Source organism: Peromyscus maniculatus, chromosome 12 (assembly GCF_049852395.1).
Source record: "Peromyscus maniculatus bairdii isolate BWxNUB_F1_BW_parent chromosome 12, HU_Pman_BW_mat_3.1, whole genome shotgun sequence".
NCBI classification, from domain to species: domain Eukaryota; kingdom Metazoa; phylum Chordata; class Mammalia; order Rodentia; family Cricetidae; genus Peromyscus; species Peromyscus maniculatus.
Genome location: NC_134863.1, coordinates 25450495 through 25471236, shown reverse-complemented (window position 1 = coordinate 25471236; position 20742 = coordinate 25450495). Strand labels below are relative to the sequence as shown.

The 20742-nt window shown below is 48.5% G+C and overlaps 1 protein-coding gene across 28 annotated transcripts in view; it reads left to right on the top strand.

The window, feature by feature from the left end:
• Kalrn (kalirin RhoGEF kinase) overlaps window positions 1-20742 on the top strand; it is a 605995-nt gene that overhangs the window by 455256 nt on the left and 129997 nt on the right. For all 28 annotated transcript variants that reach the window (XM_015993393.3, XM_042259218.2, XM_042259217.2 and 25 more), the window contains exon 34: window positions 12251-12497. In XM_015993393.3, coding sequence (XP_015848879.1) covers window positions 12251-12497 — 247 coding nt within the window. The remainder of the gene's footprint in view (window positions 1-12250; window positions 12498-20742) is intronic.

Genomic DNA, 20742 nt, shown 5'->3' with positions numbered 1-20742 from the left:
TAGCTTCTCAGCACCATTGAGCTACTTAACAGAACCAGGGACTGTCCGATCCAGGGGGATCATCCCATGCAGCCTTGGAGACTCAGTCATTCAGTATGCCTCCACTGTTCCCCGCACCATCCTTCAAGGAGTATCCCCTATTAAGTTGGCGCTTGGGGCATGTTTGGTGAGGAATGGAATCTCAGAGAGAAACCACGTTCATCCCTCTACCATTTCCCAGAGAGCACAGCCAATCTGTTATCGAACTTGGATTCAGACCCAGAGTTGCTGAATTCAAACCCAGAATCTCAGTCACCGAGTTGTCTGGAAGGCTCTCGGCCTAACCAGTTCCCATAGCTGTCTCTATCTCAGCACCATCAGCAGACACACTGTTTGTGGGGCAGAAATATCGACTTATTTTATAACAAGAAAAGCTAAAAAGGCAAAAATTATAAGGAGACACTAAGAGCCTCCTAACTCATAGTAAATGTGTAATGTGTATACACACATGTATGCACACACAGGCATGTGTATACATACACACACACACACACACACACACCTACAGTTCTTTTTATTGATAGCAAATCATGAGCTGTAGGATACTCCATTGTTAAAACAGTACCACAAAAAAGGAGAAAATAGATAAAATTAAGAATCCAATACTAGTAGATTATTATTAACTAAACATAGTGGTACACACCTTTAATTCCAGCACTTGGGAAACAGGTGGATCTCTGTGAGTTTGAGGCCAGTCTGGTCTATCTAATGAGTTCTAGATCAGCCAGGGACCAGGGCTATATAGAGAGACCCTGTCTTTAACAATTAAAAAAAGCAAATCCACCATAAAAATGATGCTTCAGTAACTAAGCCATAAAAATAGAGTTTTATGGTATACATATATGCACAAACCATCTACAATGTGGGGCATGCCCTATATCTTCAGTGTTAAAGTCTATGGAAATGACAAAGTTAGTTCAGAATGGAAACCCCCCCGTAAAGATGTCCATCAAAGAATGTAAGAGCCGTGAGGATATAGAAACTGTGACCTCCAGAAGGAGCGAATAGGAATGGGAAAGTAGCTCAGTTGGAATGCTTCCCATCAACAAGTCTGGGGGCAGAAATGACCATAACAGAGCTAAGACATTATCCAGGGACCAAGTGGAGAAAATATTTGGACAGTTAGAGGCTGAACAAGTGGGGAGCATGAGAAAGGCCTGGGATGCCGGGATGCACTGACAGATGAGGGGTCCCATGCAAAGCGGATGTACATTCCGTGGTGAGTGGAGATGGTAGCCCCAAAAGAGGTACCTGCAGAAAGGCTTTGTGGGTAACGAGGGCTAAGATTGGCATGGGGCTGGCCAGCAGACAGGAGAAAGAGTTTTAGTAATTCACAGCGCTGTCAGACCCGGTATAAGCATCTCAACTAGTTTGTCTGAATGCATTTTGAGATCTGGCTGGGGAGGTGGTTAATCCAGGATAAGCCATAGCGGGACATGCAAGAAGGAAGAGAAAAAAAAGACCAGTGCACAGTGTGATGACCCGGGAAGACTGGGTTGGCAAGCACTCGGGTTGTTATCGGACTCTACAGCTTGCCCTAGTCTCTGGTTGCTCGTTCCCTAATTAGGAATTCCTTCCAATAAGCAGTAAGCGCCTGCCACACACCAGCTAGGATACACAGAGACCTCCTTGTGGATTTTTTGCCTGGACTAGAGGTGTACTGCATGGTGGGCAGGAGGAGTCTCTTCCGGGCCTGCCTTCTAAGCAAGTTGGTGGTTTCCTTTGATAGAGCCTAGCTGCTGCTGCCCTCTAGTGGCCAATGGTGCCTCTGCTCTTCTCTGGGCAAAGTAGGTCCAAAGAGAAAGGATAGAATGGGGGGAGGGAGGGCTGCCTTCTACAGGTGTGCAGACTAGGGAGCAGCAGCCAGCAGTGTCCAGAGGGTGCATGCTTGTTCAGGTAATCAGGAAGAGTGGAACCGGAAGGGAAACAGTGGTCAGAAAGGGTCCCTTTGTGAGCCCGCGTCCGAACAATTGAGGCTCGGTAACAGTTTGCACTGTGAAAACACTTGTTTCTGGCCCTCGGCCTGGTTTCCTCTGAAGTTCAACTTTCTAATGTCGGGCAACAGCAGACACTTTGCAGGACTGTCCGGAGGAATCAGAGAAACTCACAGCTTCCATCCTGTTCTCTAATCTCAGGATTCTCCCAGCCAGCTCTGCTCCCTCCTCGGAAGGTCCGCTGGAGTTTTCATAGACTTTCCTCTTTGCCTATGGCAGGAAATCGCCTCCCACAGGCACAATCAGAGCCCCAGCGTAGACAGCCCTGGTCAAGCTGAGGGTTTGGTGGGAGCAGCCTCTCTCTTGGCAGGACTGTCTTCTCCAGTGGGGGAAGGGCCTGCCTGTTTGGTCCTCCTGGCCCTGTCTCTGTTGGTAACTTGTGTGGGCTCTCCAGAGGCAAAGAACTGCGAAGGGAAATGGTAACAGCGGCTGCCCTTAACACCCATGTTCAAGTCAGTGTCAGGTCCATGGTCTCTGAAGCCTGCGGAGGGCAGAGATAAGAACTGACAGTACAGCGGGCGGTGGTGGCGCACGCCTTTAATCCCAGCACTCGGGAGGCAGAGGCAGGCGGATCTCTGTGAGTTCGAGGCCAGCCTGGTCTACAGAGCGAGTTCCAGGCGGATCTCTGTGAGTTCGAGGCCAGCCTGGTCTACAGAGTGAGTTCCAGGACAGCCAGGGCTATTACACAGAGAAACCTTGTCTCCAAAAAAAAAAAAAAAAAAAAAAAAAAGCAAAACAAACAAAAGGACAGTAGGTGCATATAAAAATAATAAATCTTTTAAAACAAAAATTTTAAAGACAACAAGTAGTAAACACAGTAGAGTTTTTTGTTTGTTTTTGGGGGTTGTTTGTTTGTTTTTTCGAGACGGGGTTTCCCGGCTCTGCCTCCAGAATGCTGAGATTAGAGGCATGTGCCACCATTGCCCAGCCTAGTAGGTTTTTACTGAACTCTTGTGGATGAGGGACCCAGGGACATGTGGGACTCTGATGCTTTGGAAATGCCACTGGAAACCTTTACGGGGCCTGGAACCCTGGGAAGGGAATGATTCTCCCTCCGCATTTTGAGGGAATACTCCATTCTCTTTGTTTTAATGTTGCTTTTGAAATCTGCTGCCATTGAAACTCTTAATTTGTTGTAGCTCATCCAATTCTCCCGAAGGACTTTTAGAATGGCCTCTTAGGAAATAGTTCCCAATGCTGTGTTCTAGGATGGGGCTCTTAATTCTTCATACCAGCCTCTTGAAACATCATATCTATCGACTTAGCAATTCTTGCTTTTCAGTTCTGGGAGCTTTTCTTTATACTTTATTCCTTCCCATTCTGTCTTTCTATACCTTGTGAGGCCATTTCTCTGATCTTATATTTTCTTGTTCTGCCATCTCAAGAAATATCCTTGGCATTCAGAACTCTAGCACATTATGGAGTACTTCGACCATGACAGCCATAATTTCTGAGAGTTCGCTATTGTTCTGGAGGTTTTGCTCCCTTTCTGTAGCAGCTTGCTCTTTTTTTCATGGATGCAATACCCTCTTTTAGCTCTCCGAGGTGATAACCACGCTATAGCGTGTCCTGCTTATAAAGTGGCTACATGTGAGGTCCATGACCCCCTTATTTACCGGTTTTAGCCTCTGTTAGCTTTTCTGAAGTCTGGTGGTCTGAGGGTGAGTGTTCACGGATATGAATGAGGTACACCAGATGTTTTGTATAAGCAGCAGGGCTCTTGTCTGGCAGGCGTCATTGTGATGTGCTCCGGTGGGGAGATTCTCCAGACGTCAGTGTTTGAGTATCTGGAAGTCCCTTGGATTCTCTGATGAATAATTGTCAAATCTGCCCAGAATGTTTATGTGTGACTGCTAGTGTTCTGGGAGCTGAGAGGCACGCAGTGGTAGCCATTTCCCCATTCTGTGTGAAGGCCTACATTGAATTTCAGCTTTCCAGAACAGAGTGGACGAGATAGAGGACAGAGTTGAGGGTCACTACAGACTTTCAACCTTCCCCCTGCCTCACCTCCACATGTATGCACACACACACACACACACACACACACACACACACACACACACACACAGAGTGCTGCCTGATGCTTCTACTTCCTAAGCCTGTCAGGGGCCTGTGCTAAGCTGACTGACTGGCAGGAACTTGTATCTCATCTCTCTGTTCTACAGTGTCAGATACTTCCACGTGTCTCCTCTCTGTCATGCAAAAAGTAAAAATTAATGAAAGCAGGTTGGCTTCTCTTATACATGGTCACCTACGTGACCTCCTATTCTCTTGGTTCTTATCGGTTATAACTTGCCTTCTCTGAGTTTTATCAGGTTTGGAGGTTGGTAGAGTCACAGTCAGATGGAGAAAGGTGAGATGATTTAAAAGGGGAAGGGTCTCAGGGCAGAAGGACCATGGGGCTTAGGAGACGGTGGTGGGAGTGGATAGACAGCCAGTGAGAGCATTCAGCACCGTAGCACGGATCACACCAGGCAGTGATTCGCGAGGCACACTCACTGGTGTGCTCAGTGGGTACTTACTGAGTACCCGCTACATGCAGGCATCGCTCTAGACCCAGGAGATGGGCAAATTTAAGCGGAGACGTCTACTCATCTTTATCTTAGGTCCTGATGCAGGTATGGGTGGCAGATAACAAGTGATACAACACGTTAATGAGACGTGCTCGAGGTAACTGAGCAGGGCTGCTCTCCACCAGGACTACAGAGACAGTCTACTACGGAATACTAAATCTAGTAGAGCCTCGAGTCTGATTCCTCCTCCTAGGAATGAGGATTTGGGTATGAAGAAGGAAAAGGAATTCAGGGTCACGTACACGGAGCCCTGGACCAGCTGGGAGGCCTCCTGGTTCCCCTTCCCATGTTCTTCCAACTGTTAATTACTGTGCAGCCCATGAGACCTCCGAGGCCAGGGAGCTCTTGAAGACCTGTAGGAAACAAATGAAAAAGCTCCTTCCATTGCAGAGTACCAGTGCCAACACACAGGCAAAGCACACCCTGAGCTGCAGACTCTTAATTGGACCTGGCAGCTCCCTGGGCTACCATGCAAATTGAAGAAATCCCAGAGCTGGGCGATGATATTCCTAATTCATAATGTCGCTTTTCACAGTTGCTTCAGACATTATAATCAGTTCAAGATAGATCGCAGCAATAAATTGTAAAATGACTTAATTTCCAGAGAGCTCATCTGAGCTTCCCAGTATTGCAGGCTCACGGTTTAGAAGTATTTTGAAACCACCGTGGAGAGGCATCATCAGCCATGTGGTACTTTTCCAAAGCTTCCATGGTAGACCTGTCCATCTGCTACCCTTTCTTCTCCAACTAGCATACCTTCTTGGAATAGCTTCGGTTTTTCCTCCTCGTTACATTTGTTGATTTGTTTTTGTGGATGCTATTATTACTTTCATTATAAAACTAACAGATAGGTGAGAAACACTGGACAATACGGAGGATAAGGAAGCAGAGAGGAAATTACCCAGGGCTATGCTCAACAAAGCCAAGGTTATCATTCTCATGTGTTCCTATGAATAATGATGTTCTTCTTTTTTTATAATTTATTTTTATTTTATGCACATTTATATTTTGTCTGTGTGAGGGAGTTGGATCCCCTGAAACTGGAGGCATAGACAGTTATGAGATGCCATGTGGGTGCTGGGAATTGAACCCAGGTCCTCTGGAAGAATAGCCAGTGCTCTGGTGCCACCGAGAGCCATGAGGAAACACCTGTGTTCATGTTCCATAGAGCAAAGATGCTTGCTGGGGTGATCCAGCTCATGCTGTTTGTGAAGAAGAGGCTTCTTTTCACCTTCCAAGGCTAAGCAAGCAAAAATAGATCTGAGCAAACACAGTTATTTCTTTTTAAATTTTTTAAACTTTATAAAGCTTTACACTAAAATTACATTTCCATTATCAACTGTGTTTTATGCACATATCCACCACCCAAACCAAAAAGCCCACGACAGAATTAGAACTAGAAAAACACTTCACTTTAGCTCCTCTTTCTCCTAACTCATGTCCATCACTTACATTCAGTCCCTCCTCGTCCCCTTATGCATAATGGGCTACCAAAGATGCCTCCACAGTGTCCCTGCATGGGGAGAAGGCCAGGCTGGCAAGAAGTCCCGGAGAGAAGGCCAGGCTGGCAGCCGGACAGGCTGTAGGAGGTGGAGGAAGCCATGTCTACCTGGGAATAGTCAACAGGGGAACAGATCTCACCAGAAGTGGCCATCAAGGACAGAATGGGGAAATGTGAACAAAAGCTTAGATGGGGACTGGGCTCACAGCTGGCAGTCTAAAGAAAAGCAGGTAGACAACATCAAAAAGTTTTAGCATAGGGGCTAGAGACGTGGTTCAGTGGTTAGGAGCACTGGCTGCTTCTTCCAGAGGACCCAGGTTCAATTCCCACTCAGCACCCTTGTGGTGTCTCACAACCATATGGAACTCTAGTTCCAGGAGACCAAGAATGAAGAGTGAGAGGCCAGTCCGGACTTGCTGATGACAGGAATAAAAGGGGAAGATTCTAGAAATGAGGATTTGAGATTAGAAGAAAAAAAAAAAAAAAAGAGTGAACAAGACATACCTGACTTCTGTGCTAATAGTCGACCGCCAACCCTTCCTTACTTAGATTCCTGAATAGGGTTTAATTAAAAGTTGATCATCCAGATGTAAGATTGATTGGTGAGGATGTTGCTCAGTGGTAGAGTGCCGTCCTGGCAGATAGTAAAATAATATATATCACAAAAATATGATACAGCCTCACAATTTTGGCCAGGGAGTGACAGGGCTTTCTGAGGCCTAAGAGGAGACTTGTGTGGGAAGTCAGGGGAAGGCTGGACATCTTCCCTGAATACCCCTGATGTCAACAGAGAATGAATGCTTCATCAATGGGAACACTGTGGATGGGGAGAACGGATGGAAGTGTACCTCGTGGAGGAAAAGAAAAGGCAGTGGACCGTCTGGAGAAGTCAGGCAGCATGCTAAGGGGAAGAAGTGGAGCTCCCATTCAAGCGGGTAGAAAAGATTGGCTCAGCAGAGACTGTTTGTCTCTGAGGTTATCTGAGGGAAGAGAGGGCCTGGTGACGTATTTGTCCTTTTGATTTGTCCCTGATTTGTGACTTGTGTGGATCAGAAGGGAAGGCCGGTAGTCTGTGTGACATGTCTGGACAGGCCACCAACTGCAGAAGGAAGAAGCAGTAGTTAGAATGTGCAGAGAGCCGTGCAAAGGAGGCCGAGGTGAGCCCGGGGACTGGCGGGGGATAAAGCTATCTAGGCTCAAGTGTGGATGCATGTCCCAGGAACTGACAAGCAAGGCTAGCTGGAAAAACACATCTGTGTGGAAGAGATGGAAGAGATTGGGCTAGGGACCTTGGACTGCCCACCTGGGCTTAGACCGGCCCTGCCCTAGGAGAGATTAAGTGAGCAAAAGACAGAGCTAGCTAATGGGCAGGCGAGAAGTGGGTGACTTTCGCGGCAGGGTGTCTACATCTCAGCGGTTAATGAGTCGGAAGGAAGTGAGTAAAAACAAGCTGTGTGCGGCATCCGACACACCAGAGGAAATAAAGCCATGGGGGGGGGGGACCAGAAAACACAAAGGAGTCGGGTCATCTCTGAAAAGAAATATTGAAAATGATGCCAGAGGCAAGGGACATCCATTCTGTAGACCTAAAAGGGAACATGAGAAAACAAATATACAAAGAAATACAGAATGAAAACCAAACAATTTGCGGAGGATGGTATTAAAATAGTTCTTAAGAGGCTACGAGGGAGAAAAGAATTAATCAGAGATGCCACCTGCAGCCATTTCTACAACATAAACATATAGCCAGTTCACGCTCCTGAGACCAGAGATTTAGTTAGCTTCTGGAGAGAGTGAGAACTTTCCAGATGTGTCGTGTGGAGGACCAGGAAGCGAGGCAGCCAGGAGAGTACAGGGGTGGAGAGTCCCACTCCAATCCTATGACATTGAAAGAGAAAGAAAAGATGTGAACCTGAGGCTCCCTGGGCCTATAAGAACGTGTCCTGCTGACTGACACACAGGACCAAGCCAGTCAGAGATGGAAAAGATGTATCTGGCAGAGAAAGATGTGTCAGGGTCGGGGCACAGCTCAGCAGGCAAAGGTTCTCACCACACAAGCCTGGAACCTGACTTCAATCCCCAAAGGTGGAATGAGAAAACCAGCTCCACCAAGTTGTCCTCCGACCTCCACACACAAACATGTCTAAGAAATATGACTTCATTAGTGGGGGACGTTGGTTCGATTGGTTAATGAGCAACGCGCTCTATGAGATTAACTTCCATTAGGTGTGAGTCATCACAGGAATCATGAAGCAAAATTGGCATCATGAATGAATCCCATGTAAGGACTGTAAGTGTGCCAAGATCTTTTGTCCTCTCTGCCCTTGACCTGGATGCCTAAGCAGTGCTGATCAAGTGTGAGCTGGAATCCCCTGGGCAGCCTAACACCAGTGCTCTGAGGAAAAATGGGAAGGGACTGTTTGGACTCAGCTCTGCCCAGCACGGCTTATGCCCTTGTGCCAACCCCATTCCCTGGCAGACACTCTGCATGCCCATCCTTGCCGTAGGGTGAGACCTGGCCTGGTAAACCTTTTTGATCAAGACATTGAGGCGAGGTGTGCATGGACATTCATCCCGTGTTTGGGCCATAATGGTTGTCTTTGTTGGATCTACAGCTTGTGTGTGGCTATGAGTTAGGTGTGGGCTCTGAAGAAACTGCCTCTCGCTTCTCTTAACTACTATCCTGTTGTCTGAAGACTGGGCAGCTTTGGGAAATAACACTGCCATCTAGTGGTACTTCAGACACTGGCTCTTGGTTTGAGAACTGATTTTTTTTTTCCTTGTGGTGGTTAGTTGCTAGGTTGTTTGGCTGTACTAGTGAGGGGTCCCAGTACTTCCAGCATGCTAGGCAAGCACTCTACCACTGAGCAACATCCTCATCGATCAATCTTGAACTGTAGACAAACAGCCTGGCTCCTTATCCCCTCTCCCCTTACCCTGCTCCCTTACCCAACAGGGCTTGTAACTTGCCCTAGGAAACAGTAGGCCCTGCATATTACCAGGTATCGACAACCATGGCCTCAGCAGGTTCCTTTGCTCAGTTTCAACAGCCTGCAAAAGGGCTTACAACCCTCCCCGGCTTAGCTGTGCTGCCGGAAGGCTGTAAAGTACACGTCTCACGTATGTGTACACGGCCCCAGGAGGAAAACAGACCATTTGGTATTAGCGTGGAGAGGCTCCTCCACTGAGACACAGAACCTCAGCCGTAGAAACTCTTCAGAATACAAGAAAGTCCCCTGGTCATCTAGACCAGGACTCTGTAAAACAATGGTCCTCAACCTGTGGCTCGTGATCCCTTTGGGGTTGCATACCAGGTATGTACATTATGATTCATAATGGCAGCAAAATTACGGTTGTGAAGTAGCGACAAAAATAATTGTGTGGTTGGGGATCACCACAACACGAGGAGCTGTATTAAAGGGTTGCAGTGTGAAGGAGGGTGAGAACCACTGCTGTGAAGAATCCATCAGTGAGAGAAGGAATCCGTTCACTGGGCTGTAACTTGGGAATGAGAAAAAAAAAAATGTTAGGACACAACTGTGCTTCCATGATATAGAGTACAGAGCTCAACTACTTATTGCAGAGAATTCTAACCCAGACAGCAGGGTGGGGCTATTATAGGGCACCCACTCCAACGATCAGAGGCCTAGGTCACTGCCAAGCATGGACACATGCCAAAAAATAAATACGACCGGTGTCTAAAGGTCTAAAGGAGTATGGGATTCATACTAGAAGTCTGGGTTCAAGTTCAGCACGGTGTTTGCAGAAAACCCTCCAGCCAGTGTTTCTCCGTGTTCTTGAGACCGTCTTTTCACAATCACGGCATAGGGTGTCCCTGTTAAAAATGCACATCCTTGGATTCTAGCCCCAGCCTACTCAGTTATAATCTGTGGTTGGGACTTGGTACAGCCCAGGACTCTGCGTTTCACGAGCTCCCGAGGTGACTCTCGGGCCTATGTTCTGGATAGCTTGGGGCTTTCACGTGCTGGCATAGGAGCTGGTGATGGCGCATGCACATGCTTTTCATACCCTGATGTGAGCCATTCCCTCCCGCCACAGCCATCACTGTTTCTGGGAAGGCATCACCAGGAAAGTAGGGGAAGAGGCTGTGTGCTCATTTAGTGGGACCAGGGAAGTTAAGTGGAGAAAAGGAGCCAGTGACCACGATGTTCTTCTATCTCTTTCCCTGTCCACCTCTGCCCTACAGACTTCCCTTCCTGGCCTGTGCTGGAAGTACCTTTCCTACCCATGGGATGTGTTCAGCACACCCCACCCCACCCCTTAGAGGTGATCCCAACTGCCAGCCAGCCTCGGTCTGATAAACGTGTGTGTGTGTGGGGTTTGTGTGTGCATGCGCGCGCGCGCGTGTGCGTGTGTATAAGAGATAGAGCTGGGCAGTAGTGATACACTCTTTTAATCTGCACTCGGGAGGCAGAGGCAGGTGGATCTCTGTGAGTTCAAAGCCAGCCTGGTCTACAAATCAAGTTGCAGGACAGCCAGGATGGTTACATGGAGAAACCCAATCTCAAAAAACTAAAGGGGGGGAGCGCGGGGGGAGCACCCTTATCTGTGTGTGACATGTGGAGGCCGAAGGTCAGTGTCAGGCATCTTCCTCCACCATTCTTGACCTACTTCTCTGAAACGGGGCCTCTTACTGAACTCAGGTTCTCCAGTCGGCTAGACTGGCTGACCAGCAAGCCTCCGGGATCCTCTTGGCTCTACGATTACGGGAATCTATCACCACAGCACGCTTCTTACATGGGTGCTGGGCGTCCAATCTCAGGTCCCTCACGCTTGTGTGGCAAGTACCACGGAGCCATCGCCTCAGGCCCCACATTCTAACAGTCAGGTCCCTTTAGTAGCTAAGAGTTTGCTCCGGTCACGTGGTTAATCCCTCGTCACGATAATGACCCCATGATGACCCCTCTCCTTCCTTCAGCGGTGGTGGCCCCTAGAACGCATATGAACTGGATGGGCATGTTGATCAAGCTGCCGCTGCAGACAGCTCAGGTCTCCTGATGAGAGCGTCATAGACTGCTGCGGGATTCCCCGGGGGCAGTATGGGAACTCCCTCTGAACGGGCAGGCATTTGACGTGAACCTTAGAGGAGAACAGGCTGGAGGGAGGCTGGGCCTCTGCCTCGTGGCTTCTGCCTCCTGTCTCCTGTCCCTCCCGACTCTAAATGCGGCTGCTGCTCCAAGCCGGAGGCTCCTCTGACCTCCATTCGGTGAGGCCTGGTACAAACTTAAAGGAGCCTCATGGATTTGAGACCGGAGGGAAGGGAGGCGGGGATACAAACCCCTGGGTGAAAAGTGAGCCACCTCAGGGTGCGGCTAGTAGAGCCTGTGCCTGCCCTCCAGGGTCTCTCCCCTGCCCTGACCTTCTGCACCTCCCAGCCCTGCAGTAGGGAAGCACAGGTCACATCAGCAGAGTTCAGTACTGTGTGCTCCAAAAGAAGACACTGACTGCACTTTTCTCCCTTTCCCATCTCACTCCCTGGCCCTCCCGCGGCCGGAGTATAGCCCAATTCTCTCTTGTGTTACTGCAGCCTGTTCTAGGCTTATGGCTCCAGGGAGGGATGAGGGATGCTGTGTGGGTTAGAAAGAATGGGGGGGGGGGGTCATGTCTTGCATTATTCCCCAACATCACCTGTGATCCAGTGAGAGTGGGTTAGACCCAAATGCCAGCATGGCTGAGGCTGAGGGCTGTCAGTGAGGACCAGGATGGGGTACGGAGTAGAGCCCTTGGAAGGAAGAACGGGCCACACAGGGAAGGGGTTGGAAGGGACAGTTGGCAGGAAGCTAGACAAAGAAGTAACAGAAGGAACTCCAAGGAGGCAAGGAGTTAGAATGAAAAGCCCTGGCTCTGGGCAGGCTCCAGAGCGGCTACAGCTGAGCTGTCTGAGTGCCCAATAACACTGTGCTAATTACCTTTTTTTCTCTCTCTCTCTTCTTTTTCATTCCTGTTCATTCCCAACATTTTCCCGCCTTCTGCCTTTTGCTGCCCTCTCCTTTCCTCCTTTCCTTCCTCCTCCCCTCTGCTCTCCCCCAACTCTTTGTCTTCTTCCCTCTCTCTCACACATCCACACCCTGCCTCCACACCCTCACATCTCACCCCTTTACCACCGCCACCACCCACCAAAGCTCTCAGGTGGATGTGAGCTGACTGTGGTCCTCCAGGACTTCAGCGCAGGCCACAGCAGTGAGCTGAGCATCCAGGTGGGCCAGACGGTGGAGCTGCTGGAGCGACCAAGTGAGAGGCCCGGCTGGTGTCTGGTCCGTACCACCGAGCGGAGCCCCCCACAGGAAGGCCTGGTCCCCAGCAGCACCCTGTGCATCTCACACTCTCGGAGCAGCGTGGAGATGGACTGCTTCTTCCCTTTGGTGAAAGGTAGGACAGATTTGAGGGGAGGGTGGCAAGCTCAGGCCGAGCACCTTAGAACTGGCCTCAGAGTCCACCTGGATTGAGCCGGATATCTTCTGAGATCCAGAAGTGGAAGGGATATGCTAAAAGCTTGAAGAGAAAGCTAAGTGTATCTGTGTGGCTTAGAGAAAGCCATCCAATCCCTCCAAGCCCATCTGTTCTTAAAAAACAAAGGTTGAACTGCTAACTGCTGATCTCTAAACTCTCTCCCAGCTTTCCCTCTGCCCCATACTACACCTAGATTTGAGTCTGCACCCTGACAGAAGGACCAAGCAACCCCAGCAACCAGCCACAGTGAAGTAGGACTTGGCCAGCCCCTCTGCCCGCTCAGGGGTCAAGGTTCCCCCCAACCCCGTCGCTTTTTTCCCTTTGATGCGTTCAATGAATATATAGGATTTATTCGAATGACTTACAGGCTGTGGTCCAGCTAATCCAACAATGGCTGGCTGTGAACAGAAAGTCCAAGAATCCAGTAGTTGTTCAGTCCGCAAGGCTGGATGTCTCAGCTGGATGTCTTCAGTAGACACTGGAATCTTGGAGAAATAGGCTCTAATGCCAGTGAAGGAATGGACTTGCTAGCAAGTCAAGAGCAAGCAGGCAGAGTGAAGCTTCCTTCTTCCAAGTCCTTATATACACTTCCGGCAGAAGGTGTGGCCCTGTTTAGAGGTGACTTTTCCCATCTTAAAAGATCTGAGTTAGCCGGGTGGTGGTTGCACACGCCTTTAATCCCAGCACTCAGGAGGCAGAGGCAGGCAGATCTCTGTGAGTTCGAGGCCAGCCTTGACTACAGAGTGAGTTCCAGGAAAGGCGCAAAGCTACACAGAGAAACCCTGTCTCAAAAACAAAAAAAGAAGAAGAAGAAGATCTGAGTTAAAGGTGTGTTTTCCTACCTCACAGATCCAGATTATAAGTGGATTTTCCTACTTCAAATTTAGCAAATAATCCATCACAGATGTTCCCTCCATTTTTGGATTTTAGTTAATTCTAGATATAGTGAAGTTGACAACCAAGAAGAGCCAACACCATACACCCATTATCCAGGCCTTGGCCTGTTTTCTGTATAATCTGTGTTCTCTCCATGTGCCTTTTACTTACTGATGCCAGGGAGGTCAAATGCAGTAGCTCTCCAGGAGTGGTCTCCAGCCCAACAGCATCAGTCCATGTGCCCTGGAAACAGGTTAACAATACACACAGATGCTCAGGCCCCATCCACCTGCTCAGCAGGTGACCACACCAGCTTGCTCTCCAGGTGGCTGATACACAGTGGAGTCTGAGAACACAGGTTTCCAAAGCCAGTGTGGCCTTGAACTCATGCCTTTTACATTGAGGAAACTGAGGCCCCGAGACTAACAGAAAACCAAGTCTTAGTCTGGAGCTAAGGTGCATAAATGGTCAGATATTAGCATGGGGACACCATCAATGCATGCGACCCGGGACGGGCTGCCTGATAGCTAATAACTTTAAGTGCTTGAGCATTCCATCTTGGCATGCTGCCAACCATGACATAACTACTTCTGAACACTAGATGGCAATAGTGGACTGCCATGTTTGGGCTGCCCATCTCTTCATCCAGCCTGGGGGTTTCCATCCATCCTGTAATACATACTAAAACCTAGATTCCTCTGCATCCCTCATCTTTGGTTTAGCTTCCTCCCCTCTTTTCTCTGAGGACCTTGGAGAGATTGCCGGGAAGTTGTGTAGGATTTGTAATTGCAGCTTCCCAGTCCTTTGAAGAATCGGCACCTATAACCCTCTGAAATTCTTGGTGTAAAGAGAGACTAAAATCAGGAACTTAGTGAATAGGTCTGCTTTGAGTTAAGTGGGGGGAAAGTGGGGCCCATGGAGGATGGATTATTGTGAGGTTAAAATGAAGGAATAGGTTAAAACACATGTACATGCACACATGCACATGTGCACACACACCAGATCCCGGCACTTAGCACACCTTTGTTATTGTAAGTTGTTACTTCTATTTCATTCATCACAGATTGCCCAGCAGAGTGCCTACAAACTCCCACAAATCCAGCCAGAGACCATAGAGTGCAGACAGGGGAAGGGAGAAGGGCTGGGGAAAGCCAGCTTTCCATAGGTCCCAGGTATGGGTTGTTTTCACTGAGGAGGGCCTCAGCTTCATTACTGAGACTAGGGGGGCCTAGACCTCCCCTTGCCGGTCTGTGGCTGGGTGATCTGTGCATGCTCTCATAGCTGGGCCCACTACATCCAACCAAAGATGGAGAATCGGAGGGTAATGACGCCATCTGCGACCGTTAGAGGTGGAGGCATTCGGGGTAGAAATCCTTCAGGGTAGATTAGAGGGAGATAGAGCTAACAACGGGAGGTGAGGACCAGAATGGAAAAGCGGGAAGAAAAGAGTGAGGCAAACTGTTGCAGAACTTTCTTAGGCAACTGTACCGGTCAGAAGGGCTTCCGGAAGTGAGCACCAGTCCACATCACCAGGTTTGGGTGGCTCTTTCTTTGCAGATTGGCCTTTCTTTCCAAGCATAGGCCGGCTAGTTGGGCCTACAAAGCCGCAACCCGGGAAAGCCATTCTCATTCCCAGCTGAGCTAGAAAACGGGGGTGCCCAGCCAAGCTTGGAGGGTTGCATCCTGCATTCCCAGCTCCCAGGAGGCTGGGGCAGGAAGGTTGCCACAAATTCAGAACTGCCTGGACAGCAAAGTGAGATGAGGCAGGGGGAGATGAATATGACTGTGACCACGTGCATGCCCTGCTCCCAGCAGTTAGGGTCTAAGTCACTACAGAGCACCTCTGGTGCCCTGAATAACACCGTGTTTGGAAGCAGCAGAGACCTAGTGGGCTGCTCCTGCTCACATCCCAGATGGCTGCCTACTGGCAACCTGGCCTTTTCTTCTACCAGCTGTGGCTTTTCTTCTTTGGGCACTCTATATTAGAAGTTACCCAGAATGCCTTCCTCTGGCATTGTGGCGTAGGAGAGGACAGCCCCATCTGGGAACGTGGAGGTCAGAAAACCAGAATTGATTTCCACTTCAGTTCCCAGGACAAAGGAACTAGCCCTATTAACCTTTTTGGGTTGGTGCAAGTCCATGCCTCACAGGCTATGTGAAGTCGGGACTGTCTATGGTGTGCTAAATGCTGTATGGATAATTGGACCAGAAACGGGGGCCACGGGGACTACAGAACATCAAGGAGGGAATTCAGGGAGCCGCTAGAACAGGTCTTCACCCAGTGTGCACATTAAAGTAAGGTGCGAGCCTTCCAGTGTGACAGTACCCAGAACCCACCCAGAACAGTTCAAGTCAGAATCCCTGTAGGTGGCATGAGAAGTGAATCTAAGGTACAGCCTGGGTTAAGAACTACTGCACTAGCCCAGTCTTCCAAAGAGATTCTGGGTCACAGGAAGGCACAGTGCCTCTCCCAACCCACAAGGAGATGGGGCAGAGAAGACCCACCCCCATCACCACTACCACCACCACCTGCACACTTAGCCTGCAGGCTTCTAGAAGGCCCTAGGATTTTTTTCTACCCGTCCTCTCCTGGAAGGCCTCTGGGACAGGAGAGGGCTGTTCTGACACTTGGCATGTTGTGACTCATGATAGGGTTGTCAAGAAATATCGGTTGTAACCAAATTGGGGCAGGCCCACGTTTCACACCCTTTCTTCACCCTGTCCTCTCAGGATTCTCTCTGGAGTTGGGCCTTCTGAGATCTGATCTTCTCTCCATAGCCCCCTCTTGCTTTCTCAGCAGCAGGTAATCGTGGGCAATACCCCATGAAGGACAAAGACTTGATAGTGATTTCCAACTCCTGAAATGCAGAGGTATTCTATTTGGTTCTTTAATAACATGCCCCACCCTAGACCCAAATTCAGGCATGTGCCTCCCCAGTATTTGAAGTTCCTTGATGATTCTGATGCTCTGTGGGTTATGGGTTTAGCATCCCCAGATGTGAGGCTTGGGATACTGAAAAAGGTGATGGAAGGCAGTTGTGCATTCCATCCAGATGTAGCAAGACATAGAGCTCAGCAAGGAAGGGCAAAACAATTGGACCAACATACGGGCAAAAGGCTTGGGTAAAAGCTTCACCAGAGAAGATACTCAGGTGCCAGTGAGCATGGAAAAGATTTAATATCTCTGCTCAGGAAAATGCAAATCAATACCTCAATGTCATACCATTCCGACCCATTAGAATGACTCTTAGTTAATGTGGACACGCCTCAGAAAATCACAGATTATCTATAAGGATGTACAGAAGTTGGAACACTGCTGGGTAGCTGGTTGGAATGTAAAATGTCTCCAGAGCTATGGAAAACACTGTAGGGAATTTCAAACTATATATATGCGTGTGTGTGTGTGTGTGTGTGTGTGTAAAAACATATGATCCTGTAGTCCCACTTGTAGGAGTATTTCAACATGAATTGAAGGCAAGGATACGAGCATATCTACACACCCATGTTCATAATATTGTTCATGACAGCCACGGGTGTCCATGGACAAATGAATATACAAAGTATGACACACATACACTGGAATATCATTCAAGCTTAAAAAGGAAGGAAAATCTGACATCAGATTACATCATGGGCAGACGCTGGGGAATTATGTAAAGTGAAATAACCCAGTCACTGAGACAAATGCTCCATTATTTCACTTATATGACAGACTTTGAATAGTCAGCTTTACATAGGCAAAAGGCAGAATGGTGATTTCCAGGGACCAGGGAAAGGAGGGGACCAGACAATTAAATTGTTCAGTGGGTACAGTTTCAGTTTCACAAGTTGGGAAACTTCTGGAGATGTCTTGCTTGTACAACATACTGAACACACTCCTTATTCTCTCAGGTTAAACACCTTTTAAAGTGAATGTGCCTAATGCCAGAGCAGTGTGTGCTTTAAAATAGTGACGATTGTTTCAAGTTAGCCCTGGACCCTTGGGCCCAGGCTCCAAAACCCAATCCAGGTCTGTCTTTACCGTGATATCTGAAGTATGCCTGTGTGCCGCCTTCTGGCTGGGTCTTGGAAGAAGTGTAAAGAGATGTGTCTCTCTGGGTTATGCAAATCGCAGGATGTCAGGACAGCCTGGAGCAAAGGGCAGTGGCCCTGGTGGCCCTGGCTGGACACAGGCAGTTCTAGCTCTTGGACTTATCTGGCGGTTTCCACTGTCATCACCTAGCTGACCTCAGGACACTTCCTCAGGCTGTGGGTAAATACCACCAACGGCCTGAGGACACCGAGCAAGGTTGTGATAGTTGACATCAGTGTGTAAATCTGTGACTACTTAACAACAACAAAAACCTTCATTTATTGAGTCTTACTCTGGGCTGGCTTTAGGGCTGATGCTTTTAGTGACAATAAAGTGTATTTTGCTCATTTTATAGACAAGGAAACGGTCTTGTAGAGAATAGATGACTTGCTGTAGGTGGCAAAGCTTTCAGATAGTGCTCGCAGATGTGTTCACAGACTGTCTGTTCCCAGGGTCTGGCCCTCCATTCTGCTCCACGGCCTCCCAAGGCTGAAGGCATCAGAATTCATACTTTAGTTTGCCTTCCATCTGAGGCTCCCTGAGTTGACCGGTCCCCTTGGACGAGGATTGGAGGACACTGACCCTGTCACAAAGGCCACACCAGCCAAACACAGTGGCTCAGGCCTGTAGGTTCTGGCACTTGGGAGGCAAAGACAGAAAGATCACACAAATCTTTCTGTGAGGCTAGCCTGGGCTGGAGAGTGAGCCCCTGTCTCTAAACAAAACAAAATACACCACAGCGTACCTTCGCAACTCTCCTCGCCTCTGGCACCAACCTCTTCCCTCCCTGGGAAGAAAAGCAGCGGCCAGAGGTAGACTTTGTCCTGTGTGTTTGCCTGATAAAAGCAGCTCCCCAGTCGTCATGTGGGAAAGCCGGGGCAGTGGGAGGGAACCCGAGACCACTGTTTACATGGCATGCACAGCCTAGACGTGAAGAACTGTGCATGCTGGTGCTCAGCTTGCTCTGTCTCCTTTTTTATCTAGTCCAGGACCCCAGCATGTGAATTAGCATTATCCACAGTTAGGGTGGGTCTCCCACCTCTGTTAGCCTAACGTCAAGATGATCCCTTACAGACAGGACCTGATGCTTGTTTCTACAGTGATGCCAGAGCCTGTCCAGTTGACATCAGTATTAACTGTCACACGGCACTTGGCCTGCTATGAAGTCTCGGGCAGAACAGTCTTGTGCAGTACTCTAGACAATAGGCAGTGTAGTTGAAAGTTTTCTCAAGTCCTGTCTGGCCTCGTGGTCCCAAGTTCCTCCAGTCCCACCCGGCCCTGCGGTCCCTCAGCTGCTTATAAAATAATCATTCCGAGCCTTAATATTATTTACAAACTGTACGGCCTATGGCTTATGTTTCTTGCTAGCTAGCTCTATCATCTTAAATTAGCCCATTTCTATTAATCTATGTTTTGTCACATGGCTGTGGCATTACCAGTCTGCTGGCATGTTGCTCCTTGGGCGGCGGGCTGGCGTCTCCTCCAACTCTACCCTTCTTCTCTCTGTATCTCTACTTGGATTTCCTGCCTGGCTGTAAGCTTTCTTGCCATAGGCCAAAACAGCTTTATTTACTAACCAGTGGGGACAGAATATATTCACAGCATACAGAAAGGCATCCCACAGCAAGACAGTGTTTCTCTGCCTCTGACAGGAGCCAATCTAGCCTCAAAGTTGCTGCAGCCTGTCCAACAGACAGCACATCCCACTACTAAAATCCCAGGCACCAAACACCCAAAAGTTCAGGGTCCCTTTCTTGGTTCCATTGCTATCCAATCCAGAGAATTAATGTCCCTCTGCCCATTAGAAGAATCAATCCTCTAAAGGTCTGATATCACACACACACACACACACACACACACACACACACACACACACACACGCTTTTTAGTATAATTCTGCATTAAGAGCAGGAGCCTTGGGTTTTAGATTGCTCTGCCATGCCTAAAGCCATAAGAAACTAAAAAGGCATGGAAAATGAACATTGTCAAAACAGTTCCTTTCAGGCATGGAGCTGGTTACAAACTGCAGCAGGCTGTTCTCCAACCTCTCCCTCTTCGTGTAAGCTACAAGTAAATTCAGAGCCCATTGCCCCATGGAGTCTTGGGAGTGTGATGAATGAGGAAGACAGAGAGGATCCCTACACTATACCCATACAGTTTCATTCCATAATAGCATTGCCGTTATAGTACACCTACGACGGAAACAGTAAAATGTGTGGGTTTTAATCAGTCTGTTGGGCTAGATGCTCACATTCAGCACTTGGGAGATGGATGCAGGAAGATCAGCAGCCCTGGGCAGTCTTGGCTACACAGCAAATTCTGTCCAGCTGGGGCCACACAGAGATCCTTTCCCCAACAAACAAACAAACAAACAAACAAACCACTGTACTCTCGGTACCTGAAACAAATGCATTGAATAAGAAATATAGTAATTGAGCCAGGTATGGTGTTGCACGCCTTTAATTCCAGCACTCGAGAGACAGAGGCAGGAGGATCTCTGAATTCGAGGCCAGCCTGGTCTACAGAGCGAGTTCCAGAACAGCCAGGGTTATACAGAGAAACCTTATCTCAAACAAAAAAAAAAAAAAAACCGGAAAAAAAAAAAGAAAAAGTTAGAATTAAATTCCCCGCCCCCCTTTTTTTAAATAATAGAATAAAATCTGTATGTGGTTCTTGATTATGTTTAATTGAGCTTCTGGAATCCTAAAATTGCAGATGATGGGCTTGACTCTCTTCTCTAATACAGGGCAGTGTCCTGACAGGAGGTGAGCCAAGCTTGACAGGGAGACCCCCAGAGACTGTGGCATATGCTTCCAGAAGTCTGTTGGACTTGCATGCAGTTCCAACCCTAGGACATTCCTCATACTTAGCACTCAAATCTTGATACTTGCTTCCTGCCCAGCCCCGATCAGCTTTCCCTTCCCATCCCCCACCCAACCATTCTCACACTCTGTCTGCCATCTACTTCTAATCTTTTTTCTGGAATGAAATACTATGTGTTACATATAAAACTTGGATGTTAGGGGCCTTGAGAGATGGCTCAGTGGTTAAGAGTGCTTATTGCTCTTGCAGAGGACCCATGTGTGGTTCCTCACACCCCATAGTGACTTACAACCACCTGTGATTTCAGTGTCAGGGGATCTAACACCTTCTTCTGAACTCCGCAGATACCAGGCACACACATGGTGCACATGCCTACATTGCAGGCAAAACGCC